Below are 18,895 nucleotides of genomic sequence, written 5' to 3' on the forward strand. Positions count from 1 at the left end.
ACTTTTTTTGGAATAATTTATAGTGCGCATTTTATGATTTTAATATCAGGTTTAAGTTTAATTACTTAATTTTTGTAGACTTGCAATAAAAAGGTCTTGGTGATTCATCTTTTAAGCTTATTAACATTCAAATTACTTAGTTTATCCATGAGTAATCCCATATGATATCGTATTTCTAGTTGCTAATAATATTTTTTAATAAATGATTAAAAGCAAAAATCCGCGCTATAAGTGTGAACCCACACATGCAAGTCACGGTGTCCCGAGGGACGCAGTGGAATGGAATTCATCGTACGTTTACATGTTGATAGAAAACGTGGCCGATGTGTTCACTGCCATCGCGGCATGTAGGCCAGCCCTAACCCCCTGCGGAATTCACATGAAATATTAAGCGATTTTACACGTCATTACCAAAGTGCGTAGTTTTGATTTGGATTTCTGAAGAGGTATGATTGGCTTTGAGGTCCTTGAAATTGATTGCAAATATCTGGCAGGTTGTCGGAAGAATGATTTTCACAAGTCTAAGGAATTGATAAGTCAACAGCCCCCGTTAAACTGGTTAAAACGCTTTTGAGGTAAGAACAAAGCTCTCTTTTGCTTGTTCAAGATAGAAAAAATAACAATTTCTCTGTAAACATCCAAACAATTCTAACCAAAATTATATTACCAGTGCACAAATTACTTTCACATTCTTTTTAAAAAACGAATTCAGCGAATATTCGAGATATGTAGTTTAAAAGTTCAAACATATTTTAAAAGACGAAACTTCTATTCAACGATAAGGCCCTAATTTAATAAAAGCGTACAATAGCGTGTCTGTGTCCAATAATTAGTAAAAAGTAGTGCGCACATTATGCGTAGGTACGAGTCGGCGCGGTATCGCGCGACTGGCGGCTACTGCGCGCTCGCACGCAACTAATAAATATGCTCCCAGATACACATCTGCAGTGCTACTGCTAATTGTATTAAATGTTCCAAACTCAAATATTGTTCTGAAGGTCGGCCGTGAACTTTTGAAAATCATAGACACATTTTATAAAGGGCGCCTACTGAATATTTAAGCAAAATTGATGCAACAATGTTAACATTAATCTCATTAATGGGATTTTTGCTGTCTATTAGACATTAATTAATTGATAAGTCCGTCAAGTATTCCATAATTAACTCGCTGTGAATTTAAATGTTTTTGGTGTATGACAAGTACTAAAAGACTAAACATCACATTTGCCTACTCATATACATAAAATGTAAATAAAACTGGCAAAATTATTATAATATTTCTAATTCACAAACATATCACAACAACAAAACTCGGAGCGCGTTGTTAGTCCTTCTCACTCGTAAGTTCTCATAAACTTAGTTAGGTCATATCAATGTAAGCCAGGTCTCCTGTGGCTACACTACTCCGCGTAGGTACAATCCCGGCGCATCCCGAGTTAATCCAACTTAGGCAATAATCTACGAATACATTAGCACCGACCTTAAATATGAAACGGAATTTAAATTCACAATGTTCCTCCCGGCTAGACCATCACGGTAACTAGGGCGCATAATTCATATTTGTACCAAAACTATTACGGTCCATGGTTATGATTTAACACTACGAACTAAAATAGTACCAAAGCTAGCGTTCGTGGTACAAAGAGCCGACAGAAAGCCTAGAAATTAATTACCCAGTAATAAAACACTTAAAATATTCGGGCAAGTGAAATAAATCGAGCCGCGCACGAACGATAAAAACAGGCATTATAAAGATAAAGAAATAATTGCTCGGAACAGTCGTTAATTGTGCGCCGATCGTAAAAATGCTGAAACTTGGCGATCGCTTGTTAGGGCTTGTCCACGTTCAGGCGAGCTAATTTTAATTTATTACCATTAGCCTTTATTGCGATTATACGCTGTCTTCATTAAATACATTATGCTATATTATGAGCTTCCAGAACGATATCCTTAAAACAAAAGAATACGCAGACGACCCTACGCCGAGGGTAGACAAATCATAAGAAGTTATTGTCTGGTGATTGCGCAACGTCGCGTGCTCGCACGAACGCACCACTATCAGCTATCTCAGGTCGTAAGCTCGCTGGAGTTTCTTCAATACGCGTATACAATGTTCCCAGTTAAAGTACGTAATTGTTTATTTCTTCAAACGGCTACAAATTACATTTTATCCTTGAGAAACAATCCAGTAGCAGCTTTTACGAATTCTTATTGTTTTCTTGCGGTTTCGGCTGCGTCTCGGGGGAAAAGTAGCATAAAGCCTTCTTTGATAAATGGGCCAGTTAACCATCACAATAATTGAATTTAAGGATCTTTACTAAAGTCAACACTCTCAAACTAACTACTAACGGAGTCTTCGCGTTTATTAAATAAAATAAAAATAATATGGAATCAGTTCCATTACTTTTAGAAACTCAATCACGTCCGTCGACGGGCAACTTAATGATTAATGAATCCATAAAACAATATTCAAAACTCCCATCAACCCCCAACGAAAACGTTCAACAGATGGTAAAGCAATAATATTAATATACCCTAACAAAAAACAACTAATGAAATTATGAGGGTGATCTAATGCTGTTATGGTTTCACACACATTAGTGCGGAGGGAGTGGTTCCGGAGAGGGTCCGGCGCTTGTAATGTCATCAATTGGCTATCATTCGATACGTTTATGGCTGTTATATGATCGGTAAATAAGGAAAGCTTGGCATTAATTACAGTTGGTTTGACCGGATGTTATAGCTGTTGGATTAGGTACTGTTGAGGATGTTTGTAACTTCTCCCATTCAATAACCCGTTTGATGAACCAGACTTTAAATTAAGCTTGAACAGCAAAGTTTATAGTCTTTTTACTGTTCCTGACTATATTCGGCATTTCCGACATCTATGAATGAAAGTTCCAACGCGGAGCGCTCTCACTTAACTATTCGTGAGGAACATTCCTGCTCACATTATTGCCATTCTAAAGTCGTCCAATTCCCTTTAGCGCCGTGCCTCCATTCCTATTTGATTCGGCCATAAAGCGAGTCCACGAGGAGGTGCACACAACCACTAAAGTTTTACGTGTGAGCATTTACGGGAGTGCACCCGAACATGGCGTCTTCCTTTAAATATTTTATACGGACGTGTGTCGGCTCGTAAGCAGTTGTACAGATACGAGTTTTCGGCAATTTTAATACGGGAATTATGTATTTTATTTGCTTTGGAAATATGAAAATTTTTGTTGGTGTCATTTTGCTGATTTCAATAAAATTGCACTACAATTATTGACTTCTAATCAACATGTTTACATCTTATTCTCAGTTAATAACTGCTACTTGTCTTCTTTATTTTGTCCTGATTTGGTTCCAACTTCATCTGTATTTTGCATTTGTTTTTTTCCAACACAAACTTATCTAGTGCATGTAGAATGACTCCAGGGTGTGATGCGTTGTGTGCAGTTCTCGGAGGCGCTCAACCGTGCCAGTTAGCCCGACACTCTATTTAGACGAGAGCGGCACGTTTTGTTTGACTCTGAATTGGGTCACCAGGATATCTGCTCTGTGTTGTGTAGCATTGTTGTAAATACATTGTGGTTAGATAAATTATTTATTTTCGTCTTCCTTTGAGTAATGTAATTAATTTATTAATTTTAGAGCCAGGCTGATCTTCTGATTACTCCCGCTTGCCGGTGGTGTTTTTACACTTCATTTATTTGGTGATTGAAATATTGTTCACCTATTTTCAAGTGTTTTCTCAAAAATGTTGGCCTACTTAAACTTAATAGCTGGTTTTATTGCTGTTTTGTCATTTATCTCGCAGGGCTTGTGACCTCCATCCCAGTTTTACGAGTCTCCGTTGGTTAGGCTGAATTGCGATCAGGCTCCGTAAAATTCCACAATCAAACTATGATGTTCGGCTGGGGACTGGCTTCCTATGTCTGAGGTTTAAATCAACGACCCTTAAAACTTCTTACTGTTTACCTCCTTAGACGTACTTAAATAGTCTAGGCCATCTTGTTGCCTATGCTTGTATACTGGTTAGAAGGAACAGGTACTTGAATTGTTTTGTTTTTCTTTACATTAGGTATAGCATATTTGTTGTAAATTAACTTTTAAATAAATAAATTAGATTTTGGATAAGTGAAGACAATACAACACTTGAATGGTTCTGAATTTGAGATTATACACCTAATTGTTTATCGAAGTCACTGAATTTAATATGGGGGTAGATTTAGCGAATAACTTATTGTTTCGTGATGCTATAAATTTTGAGCGAGATCGCTAAATTGTTAAAGCCGATGAAGCCCAAAGCGTCTCAGTAACAATAGGGACGTTAATTACTTAATGTGAGTTGAACAATAATCGCGGACTTGTTGAGTCGCTACAGTCTGCGGCTTATTACATTAATTGTGATTTAAACGTCTTTGTCTTAGCACAATGGCGGCACTTAAGGGCTTCTACAGGCAGACACACTTGCAATAAAGGGTCTTCTCTTAGGTAATGGTTTTAAGAACACAAATTATTAATGTTATGATGGATCACAGATTCATCAATAATACGAAAATGTCAGATGAACAATAGACATAACTTATTCATGGATTTGCATAAAAACAAATTAATAAATAAGGATATCATTCCAACCGACACAAACATGGCAATGAAGTTAATTTATGCGTTGCCCAAACACAACAGTTTTAGGTCGACATGTGAACGTTAAACAAGGAGCGGATACCGGAATCACAACATAGTTTATTTGTGGCAGCCGACGGGATGTGTGACGTCACGCTCAAACACAACCCTATCAACATTCTTCACGTATTTACACAGGATCGAGTTTTACGAGTGTTGCTACTTCAGTACATTATAATTAAGTTGTAAGGTGCACGGTCAAATCAGATTCTTCTATTTTCTTTTTAAAGTGAATACTAAGTGAAGGTTAATGAATACTTAGTAAGAAAATGTTTTTCTTATTATTCAAGGTCAGTTTTCACGTTTTTTTCAAAGGTGTGTTTTCGTACTGGGATTGAGCCTTTATTTTCTTCTTACTTTTTAAGGGCAAAGTTTTGTCATTAACCTTTTAAAATAAACAGTTTCTGAACCTTTTGGAATAATTTAGATATAAAATAATCTTTTAAAAGGTTCTCCATTGTCTTAAAATTGATTTACGTGGGGACGGTAATTATAACGGTACGGCAACGGTGTTTGTTTATCATAGGATACTATGAAAGCTTTGAATGAACTCAGTGTACTCCACGTAATATCTTCTAATGGATGATAATGGAGTTTTAAAATATATTGTCTCATCTTTCTAATATTAGGTATGAAAAGGTCAAGTTATTTAGGAGGTTTGTAGAGGGTAATCTGAATCCCTTAAATACGTTTTTAGATATTCTTTGGTCTTAGAGCAAGTAACGTTATTTGTAAATATCATAAGCCATATTTTATCCCAGTATGGCAAGAGATGAAGGTGAAACGGCAAGAAATAGCTGGATACAAATAATTTCAAGCCAAAAGTCCACGAAGAAAACTTGCAGGTATTGAACGCTGTTATTCACCAGCAAAACGATTGAAAGGATTCAAGCCAATCAGCTACATTGTAGGATCTGCGAGACTTGCTCGGTTTTTATCGAGACATGTCAAGTAATTTCCTTAGAACGAGGAAACAGCTTGAATTTCAATTCATTGTACAATAGTGCATTAGGCGCACATGAATATAAGTCAGTATTAACTTCAGTCGTAATAGCCTGTTGAGTGCGTTGCCATGGCAACGGTATGAATAAGAGCAGCAATGTGCGGTAATGTGGCGTAATGTGCCGTAATGTCGTGATACAGATACCTGCGGCATTGCAACTGTGTCGCTGATATTACAATATCAGAAGTACCAGTTATAGAGCGATAATGTGAGATGAACGAGCTTTAGAAGTCTATAACGATGGTGCCTATGTACGGCTGTGGGCTGATTAGACATTCGGAAAGCTAACTTTGAGAAAATTACTATCAGAACATTTTTGATCCGTCATTATGGGTAAAATAAAGGTACTGAAATGCCGTCTAATGCGGAGCAATTTACAGAGGCTGAAACTAAACTTTTTGATAAAATAATTTTTAATTTTCTATTCTATCCTTGAAGTGGAACTTCTTTGCATTATTTTGTCTCTAACATTCTTTGGTAGGAATGCGGTTATATCGAGCTGTAATCAAGTGGGGCTATTGAAACTCCCTTTGTATTGAGTTATCTGTCGCCAAACGACCTTCGTTTGCGGCCTTTCGTCTGTCAGCAGTAAATGTACTGATACCGGTATCATAGTGCACTGATTAATATTTCCGTAAAGGTTGCATTCCGATTTAAAATTGGGCAACAGATATTTATTGATACCAGTAAAATATCGAGCTATAATTCTTAAGCTATAAACTATTTTGTAAATTATATTGTCTAGCAATTATCGCCATTTAGATTACAAAATAGTCTAGTAAATATTGCACCTAAAGCTATTTAAGTGTGCGAATAGTCAAATACGCGTTGATATTCTTGTTAACTGACGTGCTTCTTTTCATAAAGAACATTAAACAAAGAACAATATATTTTGAATTCTGTCTTTCCGTTGAACACTACAAACCTTTTAACTTAGTTACACTTTAGTGAACATCGCTTACACATTCGGAACCTCTGTGTTGAGTAATCCTCTTACGTCGAAAGACATGGTTTTCTTATCAGAATGACGTTTGAAGAAGGGTTAGTATCACTATATAATAATGATATGTTGATGTATATTGTTGTGTTGTTTCAGAGTAAGGAGTTGAGCGGCAGCGACTGTGGCATGGTGCGCGCGCCCGACTCGCTGCCCGGCCTCACGCACCACTATTGTAGTGACAGGTAACCTTTCTTCTCTACATATTCGTCCATATATTCGTCCATATACTTCTATTTGTATCTGTCCGAGTTACTGACTGTAAAAGAATACAGTTATCCAGGTACCTAAGGCAGTATGATGTTTCAAACCTGCCCGACGTCTGCGGAAGATGTAAAAATTGGCAAAAAGCTACGGACTATTGCTGCAAGCTTAGTAAAATATGTAAAAGTCCAAAAATATCGCTTTGCAATTTTCGGCTCTATGACCTAAATATAGGTGTTGCAGTAACATATTTTGTAGGGTTCTATGCGGCACAGGTATGACACTGTGTGCTGCCATGCAGTGTAAAGTCGTTTCATATTATATGAACTCGAGTGTAAACGCTGTAAAAACTGGAAGCTAACATGTTCAATATTTTGTGAAGTTATTGAGGCTAGCTTTTAGAGTAGTTTTTGGCTTTTAGACTAAAGTGACGTCAATATTTTATCGTCTCTTCCATAAGATTATTTCAAAACTTCAACATAAAACTTAAAAAAAAACTCATGGCCCAAATGAAAGGCTTTCCAAAGGAATATAAAAAGTACATACAGGTTCACGCGATTAATGCCGTATTATGTAAAAGGAGTTGTCAATCAATAAACCCTTCTATTCTCATGTAATTGCAGGTCCCCAGCGAAATGCAACATAATGGGAGTATCGAAGCTGGTGAACGAGCCGAGCCCCAGCAGCTCGGAGGAGTCCAACTCGCCCACGGAGCTGAACTGCTACCGGCGGCTGGGCGAGCGGCCGCCGCTCATGAAGCGCCTCGCCATGGGGCTCAGCGGCGCGCTGCTGCAGCCCGAGGACGACGACTCTACGCCGCTCGTCGCCGATACACCCACCACGTCAGTAGACAGCCAATTCCCTCTTTATTGTTACAGGTTTAGGGATGAGAATCCTTTGCTCTTAGCCATGTTTCCAAGATTCTTGTATTCCTCAAGCACTGCTTTTCTGAATGCACTTAAAATAGTCTTTATGGGCGACAATCGAACAATCAAAACGCATGCTACACTCTCGCCAATGGGTTCACCCACATTCAGCAAAAACCGATAGCCTGTTAATGGCAACATCACAAAAGGAGCATCACTAGTTCAGTTTTCAGTTTCAGCAGTCTCTTATTTTTTGGTCATTTCACCATTACTGTTATCGTCTTCAGGCCCACAAACCTCCCGCTGTGCATGAACGGTGGCTACATAAACGAGGCGTCCGAGTCAGAGGCTCGCGCGCGGGAGGCGCCGCCCGCCGTGCCAGCCGCGCCGCGCCGGCAGGACTTGCTGCCAGAGCTCGATGCTGACTTCAGGAGGTGTACCAATATGAAGAATAGGTGGGTAATTACTGTTGGGATTGAATGGACCAAGGTCTTGGATAGGGACTCGAAAGCTTAACTGATGTCATGATGTCGAAATATTTCTATGATTCCTAAGGCTCTGGAACTGCAGTTGTTACATATTCATAACATAGTTATTAAATCATCATTGTTAATGAAAGCGTGAATAGGAAGAATTTGTTTCTAACAAAGTTAAACCGAATTTCAATAAATGTGATTGAACATTTTGAACCTGTTCTGTTCTTTCTGAATCACAGTTCAACTCACTTAATTTAGCACGACACTTCTTTTCAGAAACGAGAGCTGAAAAGATGTAGGTATTCCTTTTGAATTTTCAACAATTCACCGTTGAATTGAATTACAAGTCCGAATAAATCGAATATTTCAAAAAATTACTGCGAATAAATTCCCAATTGACACGCCGGTGCAGAACTTTTCAAGTTGCACGGTACACTTTATAAAATCTATTCCGCAGATTTAAAATATCCCGTAACGAGAGCCGCGGAGCTGGGACCATTCTATTTACTTTTTGCTTTTAAAAAAGTTCTTTATTAAATTACCGCGATGATAGCGGCTTAATGGAAACTAGGTCACGACTTTTCATTCTTGCGAATGAATGTGCTCCCAACAATATTTTATTTTAAATATTTTCAGCACAAAGAACAGGGCAAATGACGTCACAACTTTTTGTTGGCTGCAACTTGTTAATGTGGATTTTGTGAAAGACCAAAATGAGTTTTTGAGTGTTTGGTTTTGATAATGAGAGTAAATACATTTCTTTAGTTACACTTTTTTCTTTCTTTTGAATGAAAATAATTTATCTTTTTACAGATATTGTTCAGTTAGTAACATACAACAGTAACTTTTTACTTACGTTTTCATAATCTGTTTACATTATTGAGAGGGATCTATTTACTCACTTTCTCTCGAATGAGAAATGAGGATATTTGGTAAACAGTACTGGAGTCATCAACATAGATCGGCTTAGTTAGTTGAAATTTTGCTGGCTGGACAGTACTGTGTAGCGCATATCCAAGTACCTTCCAAGAATCTTAGAATAGCAAACACAGAGTAGGAGAGTCATCAACTAGAGGGTTGGACAAACCATGAACACAAGTTGCTTAGAAGCTTATTAAATTGAAGTTCAGTTAGAGGACGTTCTGTTTACGTTAACCTGTGTGTAGAAAAGGCCGTTCTACGAGTTATGTTCACTTTAAACAAAATGTGTGTATATTTCCAGTGAGTCGGTGACGTGCAGCCGCACGACGTCGTCGTCGTCGGGCGCGTCGTCGTGCGGCGGCGCGCCCGCGCACTGCGCCGTGCCGCGCGCCGAGCCCGAGCTGCGGCACGCGCCCTGGTTCCAGCACGGCATTCCTAGAGAGGTAATACTATAGCTAGCGTTCTATAAAGCGTTAGGTTGATTTCATGTAATGCGTGCGTGTACCTTTGAGCATATTTTTTTAGCTTATCTATTTATTTTCTGCTCCGACTGTTCAGCATGCCTGCAGACAACGGCCTCAGTCTGACTTTACTCCAGCAGTCATCGTTCATGTACCCCTCTGTTTACTCAGTTTATTTCTTACTTAAGAGAGTTCATTTGATAGATTTTTGTGGTATTTCTTATACTGTAAGAAAACCATTGTAAACACTTTCTTGAAAAGTGTTTGTGGAATTTCTTGTTGGTTCTTCTCCATGAGATCCTTGGGACCGTGCAACGAGCTAGACGGATTTTGAGGTATGAAAGATTCTTGATCTCGTAAGAAGTTGATCATCAGTATTGTATTGTAAACGTCTCCAGATAGCGTTGGAGGTGCTGGGCGCGGCGCCGGTGGGCGCGTTCCTGGTGCGCGGCAGCACGACGCAGGCCGGCTGCTTCGCGCTGTCGCTGCGCGTGCCGCGGGACTTCACGCGCGCCGGCATCGCGCACTACCTCATACTCAGGACGCCCAAGGGATACAAGATTAAGGTATACACTGCATGTACCTTTGTTGATTGAAGTGTTTAATATCTTCGAGATGGAAACTAACTTTGAACAAAAGTCTGTTTTCATCAAACAAGGCTACGCTGTCAGCCTTTGAGATTCTACGTATTAAATTAACTAGAATGAAAACGCTGATCGGCATAATTTTTGCTTACTTAAAATACTTTTTAATCGTTTAATATTTGGAGTGGATTGAACAGCAACTATGTTGTTAGTTAAGGAAAGAATTATCAAACATTTTTTGTAGATGGTATGGAGCCTAAACTTTTGTTGGAATGATTGCTAATCCATATATATACACTCTTTTGCAAAAAAAACGGGCACTTATGCGAAATCTTAGTTTTAAGGACTTTACGTGTATTTCAAAGGGTTTTAATGATTGTAGTATGTTTCTACCGTCAAAAGAGGTAGCCGAGCATGCGTGAGAGTGTATTCTAAATTTGAATTTTGTACAATTGCTAAGAAATTGGTTAAACCTTGTTTTGGACTAATTACTGGCAGAAAGTTCGTCGGTGTTTTGAAAAGTTTTTGAAGTGATTTTCAGGAAAATGGTAATGCAATTTTAATTAATGCTTAATGTACTTTTTTGTTAGATCAAAACATTTTTGAAAAACTATGCGTATTTGATAAAATTTTCACCTGCTCTAAATGGGCTATACTGATGATTGATGGAAATGTTACGAGTATCGGTATTTTAGTGTAAAGCGTTCTATTGTTTAGATATTGTACCCACGTGTTTTAAAATATCGCATTTTTATAATTAAACACTATTTAGAAGAGTATCAGTACCTTTGGCTGCGACAAAACCAATTTAAAGTAAGCAGTGCCGATCACAACTCGTCTCCTATCGGACTTTGACATTTTTAAAAGTATTGAAATTTTACAAAATACAGAAAATAGCGCATAGACTGTGGGCACGAGGTCTTAAGGTCTCGTAATCACTGATTTTTAAACAACCTCGTCTCTTGGGAAACTCCGTAGTCCTCTGAAGATCTATGAGTCTGATTGTTTTAATAGCGTGTTTTCATCCCACGGACATTTTATTGAATAAACTTGCCTACAATGAGATTTTCTGGCATCTACAGCACTTTCCTGCTTAAATCATAACAATAATTGGCTATCTGCTCATTTCTTAAGGAACATACGTTCGGCCAATAATTTTGAATTCTTGACTCCCTTTCAGCTAAATCGTCGTTTAGTAACCCGATACCTATGGAGTTATCGAGACCTTCAACGCGGCAATAATTTGACTTTTCAGATAGCTTTAACCCTCCTTATAATTTTTCATGTGGTTAATTTTAACATTTATCACAAAATTTGGTATTTTTTTAATGTCAAAGTCCGATAGGAGACGGGTTGTGATCGGCACTGCTTACTTTAAATTGGTTTTGTCGCAGCCAAAGGTAATGATACTCTTCTAAATAGTGTTTAATTATAAAAAAGCGATATTTTAAAACACGTGGGTACAATATCTAAACAATAGAAAGCTTTACACTAAAATACCGATACTCGTAACATTGCCATCAATCATCAGTATAGCCCATGTAGAGCAGGTGAAAATTTTATCAAATACGCATAGTTTTTCAAAAATGTTTTGATCTAACAAAAAAGTACATTAATCATTAATTAAAACTGCATTACCATTTTCCTGAAAATCACTTCAAAAACTTTTCAAAACACCGACGAACTTTCTGCCAGCAATTAGTCCAAAACAAGGTTTAACCAATTTCTTAGCAATTGTACAAAATTAAAATTTAGAATACACTCTCACGCATGCTTGACTATCTTTTTTGATGCTAGAAACATACTACAATCATTAAAATCCTTTGAAATACACGTAAAGTCCTTAAAACTAAGATTTCGCATAGGTGCCCGTTTTTTTTGCAAAAGAGTTTATATTGATCCTGGCCGATTTCGGCCACAGCGACTTGGATCTGCGCTTAATTTTGAGAGCTTCGCTGGTGTGCTCTCCAGTGACTGACAAAGCCAATTTTTGCAGTGAATGTCCGTCCACATTCACTGCAAGTCAGCACTCCTCCGATATAGGTGTATTGGATGGCCGCGGGTGGTCGGGCCTTCAGCTCATCTCGCCTAGCGTCGAGCTGTTCTCTCCGCCGGCTCTCAAACTCGCACACCTTGTCCTTAATAGTCCGCCTCCATTTGGTCCTATTTGCCGCCATAGCCTCCCAGTGTGACGGATCTAAGTCACATCTCTTCATGTGGCGTTTCAGCACATCTTTGTACCGCAGACGTTGACCACCCTGCTTACGCTTGCCAGTCTCCAGTTCTGAGTAGAAGACGCGCTTTGCTACTCTGGCATCTGACATCCGGGAGACATGACCAGCCCAGCGCAGCTGTCGACGCATAAGATAGGCCTCAATACCGCTGACATTAGCGCGTCTAAGTACTTCCGTGTTACGAACACGGTCCGACCACTGGATGCACATAATGTCACGTAGGCATTTTAGATGGAATCTATCTAATGTCCGAATATGCTCGCGGTATAGACACCAAGTCTCAGAGGCATATAGGAGATTTGGCAGAACTATTGCCATGTACACAGCTACTTTTGTAGAGAGCTTTATGTCATGTGAGCGGAACACCTTGGCAGGAAGTCTACCAAAAGCTGCAGCAGCTGCTCCTATTCGGCTGTTGACTTCGTTATCAAGGAGACACTTGGATGTTATGGTGCTGCCAAGATATTTGAATTGGTTTACTTGCTTAAGCGAGACATCTCCGAGTCTAATGTCAACTGGGGCACTGTTCACAGTATCAAGTGCCATGACTTCGGTTTTCTTGACTATTGTATTTATCTTCAGGCCAAATCTGCTGCATGCCTGCAGTAGTCTCGACATAAGCCTCTGCAGCCCATCTGGGGATTCCGCCACAAAACATAAGTCATCTGCATACATCATCTCAGTGATAGTCGCGTGAGACACTCTTGTGCGAGCCTTGAGTCTATTTAGGTTGAAGACACCACCGCCATCGGTACGAAAAAAAATACGGATAATCCATAAAATGTTTCCGATTCCAGGGTTTCACAAAAGAGTTCTCATCCCTGATGGCGCTGGTGACGCACCACAGCGTGATGCCGGAGCTGCTGCCGGTGCCGCTGCGCCTCGCCCGCAGCCCACGCGCAGCGGCGCGGCGCGACCACGCCGACCTGGACGCGCTGCACGCGCCGCACGCGCCGCCGCCGCCGCACCGCGCGCCCGCCGCGCACACGCAACATCAGCACCACTTCCTAGCGCAGCTCGATGTCTAACACGCAGCCTATAGCAGCCTGTAGCCTACAATACCTGGGTATTTCTGATTCTCTTTCTCTGATTTCATTTCAATTCATTCCATTATACATAATATGTACTTCGATTTATTATGTTTTTAAAGTGAAAATTTTGAATGAGTAGACTTTTTGATTGGGTACCCATCTGAAAAAATATACATCCAAACCTGTGGATATTATGTTCCGAGGATATAAACCTAATTGTATGAGAGGTAGACTGCGGCTGAGTGTGTGGTATGGTGCAACAGTGCATATTATGCAGACTAGCTTAAAGAACAATCGCATATCTGTGGCTTCGATCAATATTCCTTACTTAACTCAGTGCATTAAGGTATTGTCAACGATTTCACCTGACCACAGTGATAAAACAATATGGAAAAATACTATAGCAGTAACTTTACACTGTGAACAAAAAATTGGTGAAAAAGTTAATACATAGTTAAACGCACATAGATTTAATACCGAAATCACAATAACTCATTTAATATAAACACTACAATGATAATATCTTCGTATTCAAATAACTATTCACTGTTATATTAAAGTCAAAAATATAAAGATTTCTATATCATTGAGTAAAGAAATTATCTAAAATAGTCATGTTTAAGGAGTCATTAAATTATTGTATGTTGTCTAGTAACTGTTGGTAAGTTCTCTTTTGTAAGAATAATGTGATAAATATCATACTTAGGACGTGTACGCAAATGTAAAAAAGGTATATTTGTAAAAATAAAATGTGTATATGGATTGTAATTATTAGAAGATTCGTGTCATAATCATAGTTTATATTATAGCTATAGAGAAGGAAATGCGCATTGTTTGAGTTATACCGTGACATCGATGTTAATACTAATTAGACATGGCATAATAGAGAAGAAATCCTGATATTTTACTTAAGAAGTACCTACTATATACAACATTTTATCAATACAAATATTGATTAAGTTTCAAGCGAAATATCCCAGAGATACTCTATAACTTGGTTAACTTCATACTGTACCCATTACATGGATTTGTCGTCTACTTGGTATAACATCGTTGTAATGGATTTCCAACTAGTTTGCGCTTGTGTTACGTTAACGTTGTGTAGGTATGTTCTAGTCTAATGAGATGTACAGATGTGTGCGCACGGTTTGTTTCACGAATAATACCACACATGTTATAATTAGTTCTACTAGATTGAGTAATGTGTTATTTATGTTTTGTGTTGTTGACACCACGGATTCGTGTATTTATGTAACTTAATAATACGCACAAAGAAAATTACATCAATAACTAAAAGCTGTTCCCTTTAATAATTATTATTTAAACGTCTTCGTCACTATCATATCTGTTTCTAGAAATATCTAATTGATAGAACAAGTAACATGTATTATTCCATCTAATATCAATTATGTATAACACCCTTTATTTACTGCAATTTACGTAAAAATACGTGGTGTGAACAATACGAGAACATTTGCAATAATGTAAGAGTGGTGATGGGCGCGACGCCCGCCGGTGTATATTGTAAACAAGTTGCCTTTTAGCGAGTACACTACGGCTTCGCAGTTCTGGTCTACAGGCATACAGACAACATAGAAGTATAACATAATACGTATTCCACTATAGTTTGCGCCAAAGAACTTCGCTATTCTGACATTAGCCATTTTACTCCTTGCTAATTTGTAAGATCTTGGCTTGTTCGAAGTTCGCTACTATTGACTTCACAACAGCCATAAAATATGAAAAAAGTACTTCTGTGCACGCAAGAGGCGTTAAACGTCTTACTTCAGAGTTGCAAATTTTTTTTGTGCGAACTGTAACGGTAGTACCTTTTTGTATAAAAAATCTACTAAAAACCACCCCTGCTTCAAAAATGAAAAACTAAATGATAACTGGCTAAGTGCATAAAAGTATGTCTGTACGTCTGTAGCTCACACAAAATGTTGATTGTTATACACTGCCTTAGTACGAGACGTTTGTATAAACATAACGATATCAGTAGTTTAGTCTGTTGATGTTATCTGTAACTCGCCATCTCATCTTCACTAACATAGGAACGTTACGATGGCTTTCTCTTTATATGGCAACACTGGCACTTACTCAGATTCATATTTATTTAACTGATGCATTTAATGTTACTCTTATAATATTCTGGCTGTACGGTAATAATCTTAAAGACTTAGGTTTTCTAACAGTACTACATTAACATTTTCTTTAAATGACTTTATCATTTAAAGAAAACAACAATTTTAACAAGTCAACCTACTAAAAAAAATGTATTATTTATGAATTTACATAAAGAAACTACTTAAATCTTTTGATACTGTGTACTGTTCTAAATTAACTTGCGTTTTACAAAAGTATGTTTTGAGGCCCAAAGCAAAGTGGTCAAATCGGTAGGTACATCACAGACTTTGTCTTCAAAAAATAGTTTTGTAAATCTTGTATATTCTAGACACATTCATATTCATGTATCGCAGAAAACTAAGTTAATAATTTAATTAAAGCATGAATTTTCGCTTTCATCTGTTTTCCTGATTTTTTTTTTTAGAAAAGCATGTAGTTCACGTCACCGTCGACAGATGTCGCTATGCGAACTGAGCGTCAGATTTGTACCTAATAAGCGAATTTTATCCACCTTTACGAGTGTAGTTAACTACATCAGTGAAACTAATAATTTATTTACGTATTAATAAAATAAATATCAAGAATATTATAAGGCATGGTTTTATTTTCGTAGTACCTAGTTCCTCTAAACAAACGTAAGGTGTTATCATGCGTAGTAAACAATATGAAATTATCATTGGGTAAAAGTCTTCAAGCTAAATTCCACCTCAGCCTTTTAAGACGATTTATCGTGTAAGCGTAACAAATAAACCCAATTTCGCATTAAGAATCAAAGTAAAACTTATGGGTATGTATTTCTAGTCTGTGACCTATAAGAAGAACCAATGAAGATGGTATTTACCTACGTACCTTCTCGCGCATCTTTTGAAAAAATTATAATAGTTACAGTTACAATAAGAAAGATACAGGATCACAATAGGATTATGTGCTGCCATCTAGCAGCGGAATCGAATATTTCTTTCCAAGGCTCGTTACCGCACCAGCAAAACTCACAACCCACCCTCGGCTATTTGTTTCAGGATTGCAATACCTCAATCCTGAAACGAACTCAGTACTTTCGTTGTTCTCGTAACTCATAACAGATGTCGCCATTAGTACCTACTATACATTTAGGCAATCTTGTCTCCATGACCAGGCCGGTTATTATTATGTATTATTATATAATTCTTAAAATAATATAATTTCTCATGTAATTCTAAAAAACCTAAATTTAATTTAAAACCTACATTTGATTGACTAATGTTCTTTTTTCTAAATTCTCAAAACTCTTCGCCTACGCATTCATTAACTAGACCTAGGCTTGCTAAAGTACTATCCTCGGCTTTCTAGTACCTAAAATAGACTAAAAAAGTCCTACATTTTAAATCTTCCCGAGTGTAGGTAAATAAAGGCAAACAAAATCCATTATTTCTCTAATTACATCCCTAACTAAGCATTTTTACTGTAACGAAACAAAACACTGAATATTTATTTAAAGAGAATCTCTTTCAAAATAAAAGAAAATAGTGAAAGTAGGTTCGTTTTTATTTCATTATTTCATTTGGCCACTGGCTTCGCTAGGATTTAATTCCACACTATTTAACCATTCCAGCCAAGCAGACATTCGCATGTGGGTTTAAAATAATAACTGTTTTGTGCCTACATTGAAAATATTCTAAAGTTGACATTTGACTTAAATGACTAATGATAATCCTCTAGTTCATAAATCTGTTTACGTAAAAGATAAAGGAACTTAGCGTCTCGTTAAAGGTTAAAGGTAGACCTAATGTATAGCACTCCCACGTTAATTAGGGAGCTATGTTCTAAAGTCATTAACGGTGCTTCTCAACTGGGCGCAAATATACTTTTCGTATACTTGGCAACTTTTTGTAAACCCTAATTATTTGTGCTAACCATCTATCATGATAAAAAGCCAGTGAGCAGACTAACAAATTAGGTATTTTTTTATAGAAGCAGGAATATTCAATGAATAGTAGTAGTTGTATGTTTAAGAGCAACAGTTAAGCAACAAAGGACAATGCTCAGCGCTCGCTCGGTGAGCATCTACGTAAATATTGCATTCCGAGAGATTCACTTGCACTTGGATGCGTCTGCCGTGCGGGCCACACGGACAGCGGGCCAGGACAAGCGGACGGTTTTCTGACTAGACTCTATCTTTAATGGATATTTTAATTTATTACAGTATGCGTGTATTTTATGATGAGAAACGAGTAGGTAATAATATATTGATTGGTTTTGAGCTTTGAGTGAACACTCATAGTAGAGATGAATTGCAGGGCAGTATATTGAGATGACAATTAGAGGTGAAATGCGGTTATATAAAAAAATTGGTCTCTGTCAAGTAGTTAGTTATAATTAAATTGATAAAAGAAGAAACATGATAAAGTAATTATTTACGGTGACCATAATAAAATTAGACACCACAGCTTCTTGTAATTATTTCTGGTGTCTCTTTCTTATTCCCCCATCATTAAACAGAGTATAATACCCAGCCATTTCTATTTATAGCTACAAAATATAATTTGGCCATTTCTAATAATAGCTGCGAGCAGTAATAAGGCTACGGATCTTGTTTTAAAATGTATTTTAAAACAAGCGTTCATTTAGCGTGTTAATCCGGTGTTGTATTTTATGATTTCTCCATTGCTCATTGTTTCTCGCGCAAAAACTTTATGCTATCAACTTTATATTGCTTTGGCATTCACTAGGGATGCGCATTTACCAATACAAAACATTAGATAGTGCTCGATCAATGATTGAATACCACCATATAACATGAAAATCGAATAAGACTGGGTCATACTCATTAATTGTTTCTTAAACATAGATAATTATTATCTTAACGCATTATCATCTATCTTATAATTAACATGCTGAGCTAACTCTCACAAGAAATACTACTAGAAATAGAAGAAGAAAGATTGAGACTATTTTCAAAAATATCCGCTGGTAAAATATCCTGCAGCAAAATCATAACAGCACTAGGAACGTGACCAGTATTGGCTTTTAAGTTTATCGCTTTAGTACAGCTATGAGTGCGAAAGCAAAGACGTGCTGTTCACAAGTCTTACGAGCCACGTACCGACACTATAAAGATTCGTAAAAACCGAAAGAAGCCGAACATAGCCGAATGTTGCCGAAGCGAACAACACTTAAACCGATATCGATGTCGAGTGTAGAATGTGTATCGTTTAGTGTTGTACGAGCTTCAGATTCCGTGAACGATAGAATCGCGAACGAGTTATTAGCACGTTTGGGTTTTAGAAGTTATTATTTCTTATTTTCAGAGCTTTCGATTTTACTTGACATTAAGCTTATGT

The 18,895-nt window shown here is 37.6% G+C and overlaps 1 protein-coding gene across 2 annotated transcripts in view; it reads left to right on the forward strand.

Moving 5' to 3' along the window:
- The window catches only part of LOC110380376 (EGFR adapter protein), a 114,320-nt gene extending 98,324 nt beyond the window's left edge, over nucleotides 1–15,996 (forward strand). For both annotated transcript variants that reach the window (XM_049838689.2, XM_049838690.2), the window contains 6 exons: nucleotides 6,771–6,856; nucleotides 7,499–7,717; nucleotides 8,029–8,196; nucleotides 9,440–9,581; nucleotides 9,998–10,165; nucleotides 13,215–15,996. In XM_049838689.2, the coding sequence (XP_049694646.2) occupies nucleotides 6,771–6,856; nucleotides 7,499–7,717; nucleotides 8,029–8,196; nucleotides 9,440–9,581; nucleotides 9,998–10,165; nucleotides 13,215–13,445 (1,014 nt within the window). In that variant the 3' untranslated portion in view covers nucleotides 13,446–15,996. The remainder of the gene's footprint in view (nucleotides 1–6,770; nucleotides 6,857–7,498; nucleotides 7,718–8,028; nucleotides 8,197–9,439; nucleotides 9,582–9,997; nucleotides 10,166–13,214) is intronic.
- The last annotated feature ends 2,899 nt before the right edge of the window (nucleotides 15,997–18,895 follow it).

This window comes from Helicoverpa armigera, chromosome 12 (genome assembly GCF_030705265.1).
Source record: "Helicoverpa armigera isolate CAAS_96S chromosome 12, ASM3070526v1, whole genome shotgun sequence".
Taxonomy (NCBI): Eukaryota; Metazoa; Arthropoda; class Insecta; order Lepidoptera; family Noctuidae; genus Helicoverpa; species Helicoverpa armigera.